The sequence below is a fragment of the Mobula birostris genome, chromosome 1 (assembly GCF_030028105.1).
Source record: "Mobula birostris isolate sMobBir1 chromosome 1, sMobBir1.hap1, whole genome shotgun sequence".
NCBI classification, from domain to species: domain Eukaryota; kingdom Metazoa; phylum Chordata; class Chondrichthyes; order Myliobatiformes; family Myliobatidae; genus Mobula; species Mobula birostris.
The window spans coordinates 155,299,323-155,314,293 of record NC_092370.1 but is presented as its reverse complement, the minus strand read 5'-3'; the positions used below and the strand labels follow the sequence as shown (position 1 = coordinate 155,314,293).

The following is a 14,971-nucleotide window of genomic DNA, read 5'->3' as shown; positions in this document are numbered from 1 at the left end:
TATCAAAAGTATTTCCAGAAGTGTGCACTGAGTAGAAGGAACAAGTGGTGTAATAATCTGAGGAGTGAGTGGCAAGGACTTTTCCCGGTGGTGACACTCCAGCTGCTGATGCACACTGCATGCACTCACACACAGAGGATGTGTTGGAGGGGAGGTGGAATTAGGTCAACGCACGGTGGACAATGTGGATCTTGTGCACAGATGCTGCAGGATCACCAAGTGAGATCGATGGCCAGCAAGACTCTCGTACCTTCAGCGCGTCCATCAGCTGTGACTTCTTCTCACAGCAGTGCTGCACCAACTCATTCCACAGGTCCTGAATCTGTTTAATCCTGGGCTCAATCTCATTGACTGCGTAATGTCCTTCGCTAACCAATTGCTCCCCTTCCTACAATGGAGTACAGTGAAGAACACGGTTATCAGTAACCAAACACCAGACTCACCCAACACATCATGCAGAATGGCACTGACCTCAGCCCACACTCCACAGGCTGAGTACAAACCTTGCTTCCTGCAGCCCTACACCACCCAGAATGAGCTGTAATCTCAAGGTCTTATAGTGAGGGCTTCCAATTCCTTGTGAGAAATCTGACGGGTGATCTAAGTTAGTTAATGCTGGGTAATGATAATTGGGCGGCGAGGTGGAGAAACGTCTCTACCAAGGGAGACGTAAGGCGCTCCTTCCCTCCGTTAACCTGTGGGTCACCCTTGGGCAAGGTGTAGCACCTGCTCATCTCCTCCCGATCAGGTCACGTGAAGCCATGGGAGCAGGGGGTGGAAGGTCGTATGAGCAGCACAAGTCCTGGTTATACGACCACCGACGCCAATCTCTGAAGAGTATTGATAATGTTCGGGGTCACTTGTCTTGGAAAGACACTGCTCAGAAGGAGGCAATGGAAAAACCACTTCTGTAGAAAAGTTTGCCAAGAGCAGTCATGGTCATGGATGAGACCGTGATCACCCAGGCCAATACTACATGACACATAAAGACGATGATGAATGATAGTTAACTGATGTAACAGGATTGCAAGGGAGAGGGGGAATTAACAAGATTAGCAAAATGTTGTAAAAGCAACCAGTTAATCTCATTCCCTAAATCCTCTTCCTGTAGCCTTGACAAGGGTCCACAGCGCTGGTATTTAAGTATCTCAGCTACGAGCTGCAAGAGCTTTATTTGTTGTGGAAATTCTCTGGGAGATTTGTCTAGGTGGAGTTTACAGTCAGTGAACATCTGTTTAATCGATTGGAAACTTGGAACTTAAATAAAGCTTATTATATAGGCATGAGGACTGAATTGGCTAAGATAGAAATTAGATTAAAATGTTGGCTGCTACATAAATAATGGCAAACATTTAAGGAAATACTTTAGAAATTCTCAACAAATATACATTCCATTAAGAAATGGAAAGGGAAATGACTCTTTCATGTCTAAGGAGATTAGTAAAGAGGTGAATCTTCTGCAGGTGTGCGGCTGAAGCAGAGGTGGGGGGAGCCTTGGTTGGGCTGGTAGGAGAAACACACGTAGAAGCTCTTACTGCATCAATGCTCCGGATCCTGTCTTGGTTTGCCATGACCTCAGTCTCAAAGGTTTGGTGCTTCTGCAGTTTCCCCTGCAGGTTGCTAGGGTCCATCCAGTTCTTGTCCAGGGCAACATTGATCTTTTCATTCAGCCAAGACACAGCCTGAAAGAAAAGAGCAGAAAACAATTGGTGAAATACTGACACAGTGCTTATCCCTTTGCCGTTCGCCTGACCTCTCTTCCCCCAGGTCATTGTTCCAGCAAACCCTTCCTCTCGGATGGATGTAACGTTTCCCATGGTGAGGGTATGTATCCAATATCCCTCAAACTATAGCTGTGAAACCTGTTACCTTGTCGCTCTGCTGGCTCTGGGAGCTTGTTTTGCACAATATAGCTGCTGCCTTTCTCGTGCTACAAAGGTGACTCCGTCACAAAATACATCAGTGAGCATGGTCCTCAAACCTCTTTCTCTCTGCTCTTTCCACAGAATTTGTTCTCTCTGCTCTTCTGAACGTACGGTGTCATCTCATATATTACAGGACAGAAATACTGGGGGCCTCCACCTCCAACACTCCCACGAGGTGCAGCACCACAGAAGAGGCAGCCAGTACCACTTGTGGTTTGGTGCATGGACCATACACTTAGTAGCTGCAGTTCTCTGACACACAGACCCTATACTCAGGATATGAAACTCTTGAGGAAGTAATAGTGAACAGACTTCTTCAACTTATGAAACACTACGCTGTTGGTTAGGGAGTTCCAGTAGTTAACCTCTGGAAGAACAATGACATACTTCCAAGAAAGGATGGTGTGTCTTGGAGAGGAATCTGCAGCTGTCGATGCTTTGTTGCTCCAGTATTCTGTTGCTTCTGTAAATACGGATTTGTTTATTTTAAACAGTGGTGATCCCCAGGATGTTGATGACAGGGTGCTTGAAGATCAGATTCTTTTAGGCATGGCTATCACTAGGAACACGTTGTGTCACTGCTGTACTTATCACCCACACCGGGATTCTGCATGCCGACACAGGTTGCTTCATTTTCCGAGGAGCCGTGAGTGGACTTGGTCCAGATGCAGGTAGATGGGACTAGGCCGATGATCTGGTCAGCAGGGCCTATATGGGCCAAAAGGCCTGTTTCTGCGCTGCTGTACTCTATTACTGTCATGGACACCTCACTTCTGGCCTTGCGATGGAAGGAAGGTCATGGGTGAAGATAATTGGGCCTCAGACCTTGCTTGAGGAGATCCAGAGGCCAGGATGATTGGCCTCAACAGTGACAATTTCCTTCTTTTGCATGAGGATGCTCTGAGTAATCACTCTCATCTTGCCTCTGAAGTAGGGTTGCCAACTTTCTCACTCACAAATAAGGGACAAAAGTAGCAGTCAAATACGGGAAACTTGTGTTTACCCTGAGAAAGACGACCATGACCATGAAGCCTTGCACGGACACCTGTGTGCGTACGTGTGCTGTGCACATACATGACGTGCATATGCGTGTACATGCCAATTTTTTTCTACAAATTGGTTTTGGCTTAATCTTCCTGATTCTGTTAAGTGAAACTACACTGTACATACATTATTTCTACTTTATATAGGCTGTGTATTTATCATATTATTCCTGCTTTTACTATATGTTAGTGTTATTTTAGGATTTATGTGTTATTTGGTATGCTTTGGTAGGTTATTTTTTTGGGTCTGGGAACGCTCAAAAATTTTTCCCATATAAATTAATGGTAATTGCTTCTTCGCTTTACGCCATTTTGACTTATGAACGGTTTCATAGGAACGCTCTACCTTAGCGGGGGAAATACAGGACAAGGGCGGTCCCATATGGGACAAACCAATTTAGCCCAATATGCGGGATGTCCCAGCTAATACGGGACAGTTGGCAACCCTACTCTGGAGTTCAGCTTGCCTGAACGAACGATTAGTATCATGCTTTGATGTAGCTGTCGATTTGCCGCTGAGGGTCAGTCACCTTTCTGTGCAAGTGAGGTCACAGAATGGACAGAAACCAGCATCACCCACTTGAGAGAGAGAGAGAGGGAGACGGCGGGGGGGGGGAAGAGGGGGAGGGGGGAGAGAGAGAGAGAGAGAGAGAGAGAGAGAACGAACAGAGAGAACACACAGAAACAAAGCCTTTGGTCCACCAAGTCTACACCCACCATCTACAACTAATTTTATATTAAAACGTTTTTTTTTGTTCTTTCCATATTCCCATCAACTGCTCCCGGATTCTGCCACTCACCTTCACAGTAGGAACAATTTCCCTGGTGGCCAATTAGCTTAACAATGGCACGTATTCAGGATGTGAGAGGAAGCTGGAGTACCAGGGGTGAGAGGGACAACGTTCAAGTTCCAAGGTGAGGATTGAACCTAGGTCTCTGGTGCTAAGAGGCAATGGCTCCATTAGGGACACTACTGTGTCGTGCTAAGCTGAAGATGCTGTTAAGAGTCAACCACATTTGTGGTCTGTAATCACATATGGGTTGATCCAGAATAAGGTTTTTTCTTGCCTTCCTAAAGGACATTAAATGGATTTTTACAACAGTCTGCTAGTTTTCGCTGCCAACGCAAACTTTTTTTTGCTCCTGGTTTATTTGATCATATTTAAAATCTCTCACCTACCATGGCAGGATTTGAACTCGCATCCCAAAATCAATGGTCCAGAACTCAATGTGCAAAGCTTGTAACTTGACCACTACGCTACTGCACCCTTCCTGCTTTAAATTTAAATTCTCCAGCTGCCATGATGGACAAGAGAAAGGGAACCAAAAATTAAAGGACATGGGTTTAAGGTAAGAGGGGAAGATTTAAAAGGGAGCTGAGGGGCAACTTCTTCAGGCAGAGGGTGGTGCTTGTATGGAACAAATTGCCAGAGAAAGTAGGTGAAGCATTTAAAAGACATTTGGACCAGCACGTGAACAAGGAAAGCTTAGAGCAGGGGTTCCACCCTGGGGTACATGGAGCCCTTGGTCAATGGTGAGGCTCTATGGCATAAAGAAAGGTTGGGGACCACTGGCTTAGAGCAACAAAACATGGCAAATGTGACCAGCGTAGCTGAGTATCTTGGTAGCATAGATGTGTTGGGCCAAAGGGCCGTTTCTGTGTTGCATTACTCTATGACTCTTTACCACGAGTGAAATAAATTCCTTAACTCTTCTTGAATACTCACACCGATGAAGTTAATATAACACAGAGAAATGTTAACCTGCATACCAAATGAAATAGATCCTTCCTCATTGTTCCATCTAGGGCTCTTAATATTACAACACCTTGATTGAACTTACCATTTGAATTCCAAAGAAAACAACCAGGCCAAGGAAATCTTTCCTCACAGTTACTTTTCTCCAGCCCTGAGGATGTCCTTCTAAAGCTTCTTCATGTCTTTTCTGATGATATCGCATCCTTCCTGAGATCAGTTGTACAGAAATGTACCCAGAACTCTAGCACTGCTCTGACTAGCATTTTCTACATTTCCACCATGAATGTACATGGTTTGGATCATAAGTTTGGAGACTTAACGCAAGTTGATAGAGTTGTAGGTGGTGAAGAAGTTGTTTAAGTATACATTGACACATATATCACCCGGAAAATGGAAGAGTGGTGGCAGATAGAATTTAATCCAGAAAAAGATGTGGCAGCAATGGAGATAATGCAGAAAAGATTCACCAGGCTAGACCTGGAATGGAGAGATTGGAGAGGTGGGTTTATTCTCATTGGAATGTAAGAGACTGAGGAGTGACCGTAGGGAGACTTATGAGGGCTATAGACAGGCTTGATGGTCAGAATCTCAGCAACAGGGCAAGGAGTCCAGAACTAGAGGGCACAGGTTTACAGCGAGAGGGGAAAAGTGTAAAGTAGATCTGAAGGGTAGGTTTTGCGGTTATCTCAACAAGCGACAGAGGAGGTGGTGGAGACAGATAAGATTATGTTTAAGAGGCATTTGAACAATTACGGATAGGAAAGGCATGGGAATATTGGTTTAATGTAGATGAATGGCATTGCTTGAACCATCACCACGGTCAGCATGATCGAGGCTTATGAGAGACAGTTTCTATGCTATATAGTTGGATGATTCTATGAATTCTGTCTTTAAAATCCATGCCATTTAAACAACATACCTTTAAACTTTTAAATCTCTTTGCTGACTTATCCAATGGTCTCCTGTTCCTGGAATGCCCAGTACCTTCCCACGTCTTGCTTACTTCCTTCACTTATTTGCACTCCCATAATTAACTACCGCAAGCTCCTCTGTACTGAAATCTATTTGCCTCTTTTATTCCAAGCCAGCCAGTTCATTAACATTTTCCTGTACTCGATGGGTTTCTTCATTATAAACTTTCTGGTGTTAATTCTACTCCAATGATACAGGAGCAAAGGAACCCAAGACTAAGTCAAATGGATATTACATTATTAGATGAATTATTTCATTTTTGAAACATACCCTCTCGTTACCAAGGGAGAAATTCAATTCATTAATGCTGATGAACATCAACTGGTTTAACTCAGTTTATTAACAATATTTGAATTTTCTCTGGCTTCACTGATTTTGAACTTCACTGGCCTCATCGTCATTGAGATAAAGCACGGAACAGCCCCTCCCAACCCTTCCGGCCCTCCGAGCTGCACCTCCCAGTAACCCCTGATCTAACCCTAGCCTAATCACAAGACAATTTACAGTGACCATTTAACCTGTGAAACAGTATGTCTTTGGACTGTGGGAGGAAACCAGAGCACCCGGAGGAAACCCACGTGGTCACGGGGGAGAACGTACAGACTCCTTACAGACAGCGGTGGGAATTGAACCCAGGTCGCTGGTACTGTGAAGCGTTGTGCTAACTACTACACTACTCTGCCACCCCAACTACGTTCCCACAACCTATGGATGCACTTTCAAAGACTCTTCATCTCATGTTCTCGATATTTGTTGCTAATTTATTTATTTATTATTAATATCTTTTTTTTTGTATTTGCACAGTTTGTGTCTTTTTGCACACTGGTTGAAGGCTCAAATTGGTGCAGTCTTTCATTGATTCTATTATGGTTATTGGATTTATTGAGTATGCCCGCAAGAAAATGAATCTCTGGGTTGTCTATGGTGACATATATATACTTTGATAATAAATTTACTTTGAACTAGTGGTACTTCGGTTTTGTAAAGATGCTCTTTACCTCATAGGAGCTTCTTAGGAAAATCTGCAGCTGTTTGGACTGGTCTAGGAGCTTCCTACGATGCTCACAGTTTTCCAGTAACTTTTGTTTTCTGAGAGACAAAAGCAATAAAAATGAAAACCCATGAATGCATTGCAATAGGCAACAACCAGACACAGAACTATTGATTTAAAGCTTGAGAGAGGGAAAGGGAGAGGCTGAAGAGGCCATAGAAGTTGTTGAACATATTCTGAGCCCATTTCGACCTTAAAGGATAAGTTCTACAGTGTTCTTGACCACCGGTAAAAACGCTGTGAGAAAAGGAAACAAGAGTACACAGGTCTTATAATATTTACTGTTTGCATCTTGTTCTGATGTAGCATCAATCAGGGTAAAGATTCTGGCAAAGCATCACCTTATATTTCATCTGGGAAGCCTCCAATATGATGGCATGAATATTGATTTCTCCTTCTGATAAAAAAATTATCTCCCCCCTCCCTTCTTCTTTCATTCCCCACTCTGGTCCCTTACCTCTTCTCACCTGCCTATGATCTCCTCCTTCCCTTTCTCCTATGGTCCACTCTCCTCTCCTATCAGATTCCTTCTTCTCCAGCCCTTTAACCTTTCCTACCCACCTGGTTTCACCTTCTAACTATCCTCCTTCCCCTCCCTCCACCTTTTTATAGTGGCGTCTTCCCCTTTCCCTTCCAGCCCTGATGAAGGGTCTCGGCCTGAAACGTTGACTGTTTATTAATTTCCACAGATGCTACCTGACCTGCTGAGTTCTTCCAGCATTTTGTGTGCGTTGCGTAAGATTCTGGTTGACGTTTTACCTTGCCAAGTGGTGGGGACTGGACTGAGATCGACATGTTCTACGGCCACAGAGGGTGATTCTTTAGTATGCAACAGGACGGTCCCTAATGTGACCTAGCTATGTAGTTCAAGTGCTGTGAGTGTGGTTGTGGCGTCGTACCTCTGCAGGATAGCCTGGCATTTGCTGATGATCTGAGCAGAATCCGAGTGCTTGTCCTGCTTCAGCTGCAGAGCGAATCTCTCCATCATGTTTACCTTCTCCAGTTGAGCCTCCACGGCTTTTTCAAACTGTTCGTGCTTTTGCTGCAAGTTCTCTACCCTGGGCAGGGAATCCTGGAGCAGCACAGCAGGGACAAAACAGAAGAGACTCAGCAACATGGTTTCAGGTCCAGGAAACAGAGAGTGAGAGTAGAGGCTAATGGCACTCATGCAGACATCGTTGCTATTCCAAACTTACATGAGTGATTTGGACTTTGGAATGAAAACATTTCTGAAATTCTGGATGTCACTGGGCTCAGAGCCTCAACTTCTTATCAGTTACTGTTTCATTATTATCACACATATTGAGATACAGGGAAGAGTTTTTGTTTGCATGCTGTGCAGTGGATCATTCCCATTCCATACATACACTCTGTAGCCAGACTATTATGTACACCTCTACATCTGCTTGTTAATCAGCCAATCATGTGGCAGCAACTCAATGCATAAAAGCATGCAGACATGGTCATGAGATTCAGTTGTTGTTCAGACCAAACATCAGAATGGAGAAGAAATGTGATCTAAGTGAATTTGACTGTGGAATGATAGTTGGTGCCAGATGGGGTGGTTTGTGTATTTCAGAAACTGCTGATCTCCTGGGATTTTCACTCACAACAGTCTCCAGAGTTTACAGAGAATGGTGCGAGAAAAGGAAACATCCACTGAGTAACTGTTCTGTGGGCAAGAATGCTTTGTTAATGAGAGAGGACAGAGAAAATGGCCAAAGTGGTTCAAGCTGACAGGAAGGTGATAGTAACTCAGATAATCGCATGATACAATAGTGGAGTGAAGAAGAGCATCTCTGACTGCACAACATGTTGACCTAGACGTGAATGGAGTACAAAAGCAGACACATACTCAGTGGCAGGAGGTACCCAGCAAAGTGGCCTCTGAGTGTTCGTACAAAGGAAGAAAAACAGAAAGCAGAACATTGTGTTACAGTTACAGAGAAGGTGCAGTGCAGGCAGACAAATAAAATCTGAGGACCGTGACAATGTAGATTGAGAGATTAAGAGATCACTTTTAGCATCAAAGAAGCACATTCATGAGTATTAAAAAACAGGATGGAAGCTGCACCTGAGCCTGATGTTACACGTTCTCTAGGTTTTGTATTTTTTGTCCGATGGGAGGGAGTGGGGGTGGGGAGAGGAGAGAATGACTGGGATGGGCAGGATGCTTTCTTGAGATAGTGAGGAATGTTGACAGAGCCAGTGGAAGGGAGGCTGGTTTGTGTGATGGACTGGGCTGTGTCCACAACCCTTTGCAATTTCTTGTGATCTCAGCCAGAGCTGTTGCCATAACCAGCTGGGATGCATCGAGGTAGGATGCTTTCGATGGTGCATTTGTAAAAAGTTTGAGAGTCATTAAGGACATATCAAATTCTCTTAGACTTCTGAGGAAACGGAGGATCTGGTGTGCTTGCTTGGCCGTTGCATTCACATGGCTGGAGCAGGACAAGTTACATATCAGAACTTGAAGCTCTCAACCACCTCCACTGACTCAAAGAGGGTGTTTACTCCAGCTTTTTAACCAGCTCTTTAACCAGCTCTTTTGTTGGATCTAGTCACCAAGGTGATGCCAAAAGAGATTGGAAAGTAGATTGTGAAGAGGACATAAGGTGGCTAGAAAGGAATTTTGTATAGTTAGGGGAGTGGACAGAGGTCTGGGAAGTATAATTTGGAAACTGTAAATTTGTCCAATTCCACAGGAAAACTATAAAAAAACATTATTTAAATGATGAGAAATTGCTGACCTCTGCTATGCCCTGTGTACCCAGGGGAAAGATTTGCAAAAAGCTAAGATGCAGGTACCGAAAATAATTATGAGGCGTCTTCAAAACAAAGTTTGGAGACTTAGGATTCAGTGACATAGATAAACTGGTGACATCCTATCTGGAGTATTGTGCTCCCAACTGGTCTACTTACATAAGGAAGGATATAAACACATTGGAAGCTGTCCTGAGGGTTACTGGTCTAATACTTGAAATGGGTGTGTTGCCAAATGAGGAAAGGTTACAGAGGCAAGCCTGATATCCTCTGGAATTTAGAGGACTGACAGAGACCTGATTGATGGGATAGATGTCAGGAGACTGCCTCCTCTGGTCAGAGAACTGAAGTGGAGGTGAGGTGCAATTTTTTCTCTGTGGGCCATCAGCCCTCACAACTCTCTTCTTCAAAGGGTGAAGGAAGTGATGTCTTTGACTATTTTTAAGGCCATTGTAAATGAACAGTTGATAACCAAGGGGGTGAAGTGTTACAGGAAGTAGACAGGAATGTGGAACTAAGGTTACAGTCAGAGCAGAAACCTTCCTTTCACCCCCATCCCGATGAGTGGTCTGGGACCCAAAATGCTTTCTGTTCCTCCTTCCCCAGGTGCTGTCCGATCTGCTGAGTGTTTCCTGTATTCCTTATTTTTTTTATCTCAGATCGCCAGCAACTGCAGCTTTTCTTTTGCTTTCTGATTGTAATTCCCATCACCTGTTCAATAACACAAGACTGAAAACCTACCCCATAGTCTTCATTGGCCAGGAACACCTCCTTGCTGCTCAGCCAGGTCTTGCTCTGTTCCACGTAGCCATAGAATACCTGCAATGATCCAAGTCCTGTCTTATCACAGAGCATTCCAAGAGAACTTAGCTCATGTTTACGTCTTATTATTCGTCGTCCACTCTAAGTTACACGGTTTGTTACTGTGTATTGCGTAGCTCCTGTCTCCGAGCAGAAGTAAAGTACCCATGCTGATATGAGAGGTTGCAGTATCGGTTATGTTTGCCAAATAATCCATCCCTGATCCTGCAACTTTGCTGCGCACACAACGTAGACTGGAAATAAAGTGTGCTCAGAACTGAATGTGAAGCTCGGCCCAGGCAGGCAGCAGCTCAGGTCGCCCCAGAAGCAGCCATTTTACGACGGCTGCTCACACAGTGTGAAGGAACTTCACTGCAGATACACACGATGCCTGCACGGCCTCGGCCCGAAGTCAGAAGACTTCTGGAAGTTCACTTCAAGCCATCAGAGACAGAAAATTATTATTTGCAACATCATCAGCATCTAATCTACCACGTCTCCCCATTCCCCCTACACTGGGTCAGCAAATACCAATCCTAATCAAGGTTACAATTTATCATGGTTTCCAAAGCTTTACTTGTCATATGTGCAGTGTTAGATTCTCCTGTCTCCAGGGTAGCTGTCATGGGAATATTATCTGGTCCAGCTGCATAGGTCAGGGTCTTTAGCCTTTATATAAAATGCAGAATGTTTATCTTTAATTTGCGGGAAGTTTTCTGCTGTTAAGTGAATCCCCTGAATATACTGGAGAAGGTGAACACAGTTGGCACGCTGCACTGGCTTGCCAGTACCTGTAAATCAAAGGCCTCTGCCAGCTTGTTGCTACGATCGCGCCAGGCCTCATTTAGAGTTGTCCAGGTCTCCTCCACCTTGGAAAGGGACTGCTTGATGTCCAGTGATGCATAGTGTCCTGCAGCTACTAGCTCAGCAGCAACGTTCCTCACAGCATCAAAACGCTCTCCTCTAGCTTGGATCTCAGTCTGAAAGATAGAAACAAAGGTGGTGACATTCACAAACGCACACAAGCACACACAAAGACACACGACTGCACATGAACACACACCAACATTTCTTAAAGGTTATTTCCACCAGAAACACCACTATTTCCCATGAACTAAAACAGATGGAAAGTGGGAATGTGGGAATCTTCCGACTGTTGTAGACGATACATTTTAACTCTCCAAAAATTCTACACTTTCGCCACTATTCCAGTCTTTTCCAGTTGTTCTTCATAGCTCATCTCCATTACATTTGACAACACTCTTGTCCTTTTCTGTACGCTTTCCATAGGAACTGCGCTACAATACAGTACAAGCAATGTGCACTGTAGCATTGAGCCACAGAACAACCTGTGTAGATTCTCTCCTGAACTCCCACAGCCCTCCTTCCCTACGCCATCCATTGTAGCCACATGTGCCAATACGCTGTTTGCTTTATTCCTTCTCCAGGCAGCTTTGAGTTTAAGCAATGTTCCTGTCAATCTCAGTGCTATTCTGTCTCTTTCTGCACCAGTTTTTCTCCTTCACTGTTGAATGAAACAAACCCAGAAATGCAGGATATGTTTCTTCCTGCTTCAGCGCCCACAGTACCTTACTCATCTGTGCTTGAAGGAAGGCAAAGCACATTTTCAGCTGCATTGAAACAAGTCATGATCTGATAACTCACGTTGTTAAAGGAACTAACTCCGGGTGAATCGGGACAGTCCTGTGAGGCAGTCCCAGGATGGTGTCAGACCCCCAACAAGCACGCCATCATTACCAACATCATTTAGTCACCTCATTACAGCAAGAATGTGGAGACTTTGGAGAGGCTACAGAAAAAAAGTTTGCCAGGATGTTGCCTGTATTGGAGGATGTGTGCTGTAAAGAAAGTTTGGACAATTTGTGTTATTTTCTGGAACGTTGGAGGCTGAAGAGATTTATAGAAGTATGACAGGCATGGACAGGGTAGATCAGAGATCTTTCCTAGGGTGGCTGTGTCAAAGAACGAGGGCAAAGCTTTAAGTTGAGATGGGGGTGCGGTTTCTTTTGCACAGGCAGTGGTAGGTGCTTCCTTGGGTGGTGATAGAAGCAGACATGTAGATAAGGACATGCACAGGCAGAGAATGGAGGGACATAGCCCACGTATAGGCAGATAGATGTAGTTTAATTCAGTATTTATTATGTTCAGCTAAGAGCCCATTCCTGAGCTGTATTGTTTGGTTATGGTGCACTGAGATAGTCTGATCAGCTTCCTGGGCTGTGATCTTGCCTTTCTCTCTTGGTGCTCCTCTAGCATGCTCTCAGCTTCCTGTTTACTCTTTGGCAGTCTCCCTTCTCCCATCAGAGATTTCACCAACTGTGCCCAGTCCAGCAGCTCTCGGAGTGTTCTGTTGAACTTTTGAAGCTGGTATGAAGCTTCTAGTTTCTCCTTTCTGGAAAAGAAAGAAATCAGCAGAAGCTTAACAGTGTGGAGGAAAATAACAAGAGAACGCTGGTGGCAGATTAAATTGAATACAGTGATACAAGGGTGGTGGGGTGAAGGTAACTTCCCTACCAAAGGAGGTATAAGGTGTTCCTTCCCTTTGCTAGCCTGCAGGTTACCCTTGGTCAAGGTGTAGCCCCTGCTTAGCAGCCAGCTCTCCCCACAAAATAAAATCAGGTCACGAGAACCCATGGGAGCAGGTGGTGGATGGTCATATGAGCAGCTGGTGCATATCACAAGTCTTGGTGATGTGACCACTGACGCCAGGCAGACAATCTCTGAAGAGAAATGATAATGGCTGGGGTCACCCATCTTGTAAAGACACTGCTCAGAAGAAGGCAATGGAAAACCGCTTCAGTAGAAAAATTTGCCAAGAACAATCATGATCATGGAAAGACCATGATCAGCCACGTCATATGACACAGCACATAATGAACGAACAAAGTGATACAATTTCAAATAAAGAATTTCATAGAATTCCAGAAACACTGAGCAGATCAGGCAGTGTCTGCAGAAAGTAGAGCTTTGAACATTTCAGATTGGCAATAATTCATCAGAATTGAGAAAAAGAGAGATGAAAATGCATTTTCAGCAGAAGAGAATTGGGAGCTTTGACTATTTCTCTTTCAACAGATGCTGCCTGATCCATTGTGTTTCCCCAACATTTTCTGTTTTTGTTTCAGATTTTCAGCATCTGCAGATTTTTTTTGAATGCTCATTTACATGAGAAACAAGATGGGTTGAAGGATGCTCAGGAAGAGAGACCTGAATACAGATGTGGAAAGTGACAGGGCATTTTGTGAGCACGTGGGATGATACAGGCACAGAGTAATAGTAAGGAAGCTACATTGGCTCAGACACAGTACAAATACACCAGCTGGGGACAGAATGGAAAGGGCATAGGGAGAGGAAAGAAAAAAAATTGACCAGCATGGTTCCAGAAATGAAATTGTTTGGCTGATGTAAGGTAGGAGAAAAAGGGTTCATTCTCCTTGGGAGGAGATTTAGTAAAAGTAGAGAAAATCATGTCTAGAGAGACAGAAGCATCTCCAGGTACTGCAAACAGGAACAACACACAATCTGCTGGAAGGAATCAGCAGGTCGAGAAGCATCGAGCAAGGGAAGTAATTGTCGCCATTTTGAAACCCCTGCATAAGGACAGAGAGAGAATAGATGGGATTGGCCATCATAGCGAGGAGAGGAAAGCAAAAAGCAACAAGCTGATTGGTAGACTGAGGAGGGGTGTAGCATGATGTGGCTGCCATGTTCCTGATATTGTTTTCAAGAATCATTTGCCAGTTTTCAGCTCCTACAGGCATGAAAAGACAGAAAACGATTGCTCTCTGTGTGTATCTGTACTTTGGGGTAGGTACTCACCGCTGCTTGGCTTTCTCCTTTAGCTGAAACCAGCTGTCCTGCATCTCGGCATTCTTCAGGCTGAGCTTGTCTGATAGTGGAAAGTGGCACTCGCACAGATGCCGAGCATCAGCTTCCAGTGCCTAGTTCAGATACACAAACGAGCAAGTTAATGGCTGTACAGTTCTAGCCGGATCTCAGCTCCAGAGGAAGTGGGGTATGCAGACACAGGGTTATTGTCCTCAGCATGATGCAGCATGAGGTAGTGTACAGGACACGGGCCCAGTGCTGTACCCCCTGCCCCTCCCCACTCGAACGCAACAGGAGTCAGTGTACACAGCACTGTACACGGGCCCATGACTGCAATCCCACCCTTGCACAGTACGAGGTTATTTCATACTTGGCCTTTTGGTGCCTTAGCTGTTCCCACACTAGTTATACAGGCAGTATTGATTAAAGAGGGAACGGTAGACGAAAATGAAAGAAATTCCTTTCCCAGCCTTGACCTCATCAATTGACAACAAAATGCTAGATCATGTGGGCAGGAGTCTGAGGGGAGTTCTGCTGCCCCTCAGTTAATGATAATTGTTCACACTGGATCTCAAGACCATGGTTGGAATCCAGTGTCAAAGGAGGAAATGAGAAACTGCAATATTGGCAGGGAATTGTACTGGCAGCACACACTAAACTGAGCCTTCTCAGCAAATATTTGTGTTGTCACTGACTGAGGCTTTTTACCAGAAACATAATCAGGCCACGATTCACTAGTAACTCTCTTGGCCAGTGGTTTGTGGTTTCAGGTCCCATTGGGGGATAAGTCTACGTAAATATATTTGCGGG

General features: G+C 44.5%; 1 protein-coding gene across 1 annotated transcript in view; it reads right to left on the bottom strand.

The window, feature by feature from the left end:
• The window catches only part of sptbn5 (spectrin, beta, non-erythrocytic 5), a 279,715-nt gene that overhangs the window by 63,382 nt on the left and 201,362 nt on the right, over nt 1-14,971 (bottom strand). The window contains exons 45-52 of the mRNA XM_072264468.1: nt 14,153-14,274; nt 12,563-12,725; nt 11,104-11,292; nt 10,253-10,330; nt 7,648-7,820; nt 6,696-6,786; nt 1,536-1,682; nt 251-388 (exon numbers count right to left, since the gene is read on the bottom strand). Of these exons, the coding sequence (XP_072120569.1) occupies nt 251-388; nt 1,536-1,682; nt 6,696-6,786; nt 7,648-7,820; nt 10,253-10,330; nt 11,104-11,292; nt 12,563-12,725; nt 14,153-14,274 (1,101 nt within the window). The remainder of the gene's footprint in view (nt 1-250; nt 389-1,535; nt 1,683-6,695; nt 6,787-7,647; nt 7,821-10,252; nt 10,331-11,103; nt 11,293-12,562; nt 12,726-14,152; nt 14,275-14,971) is intronic.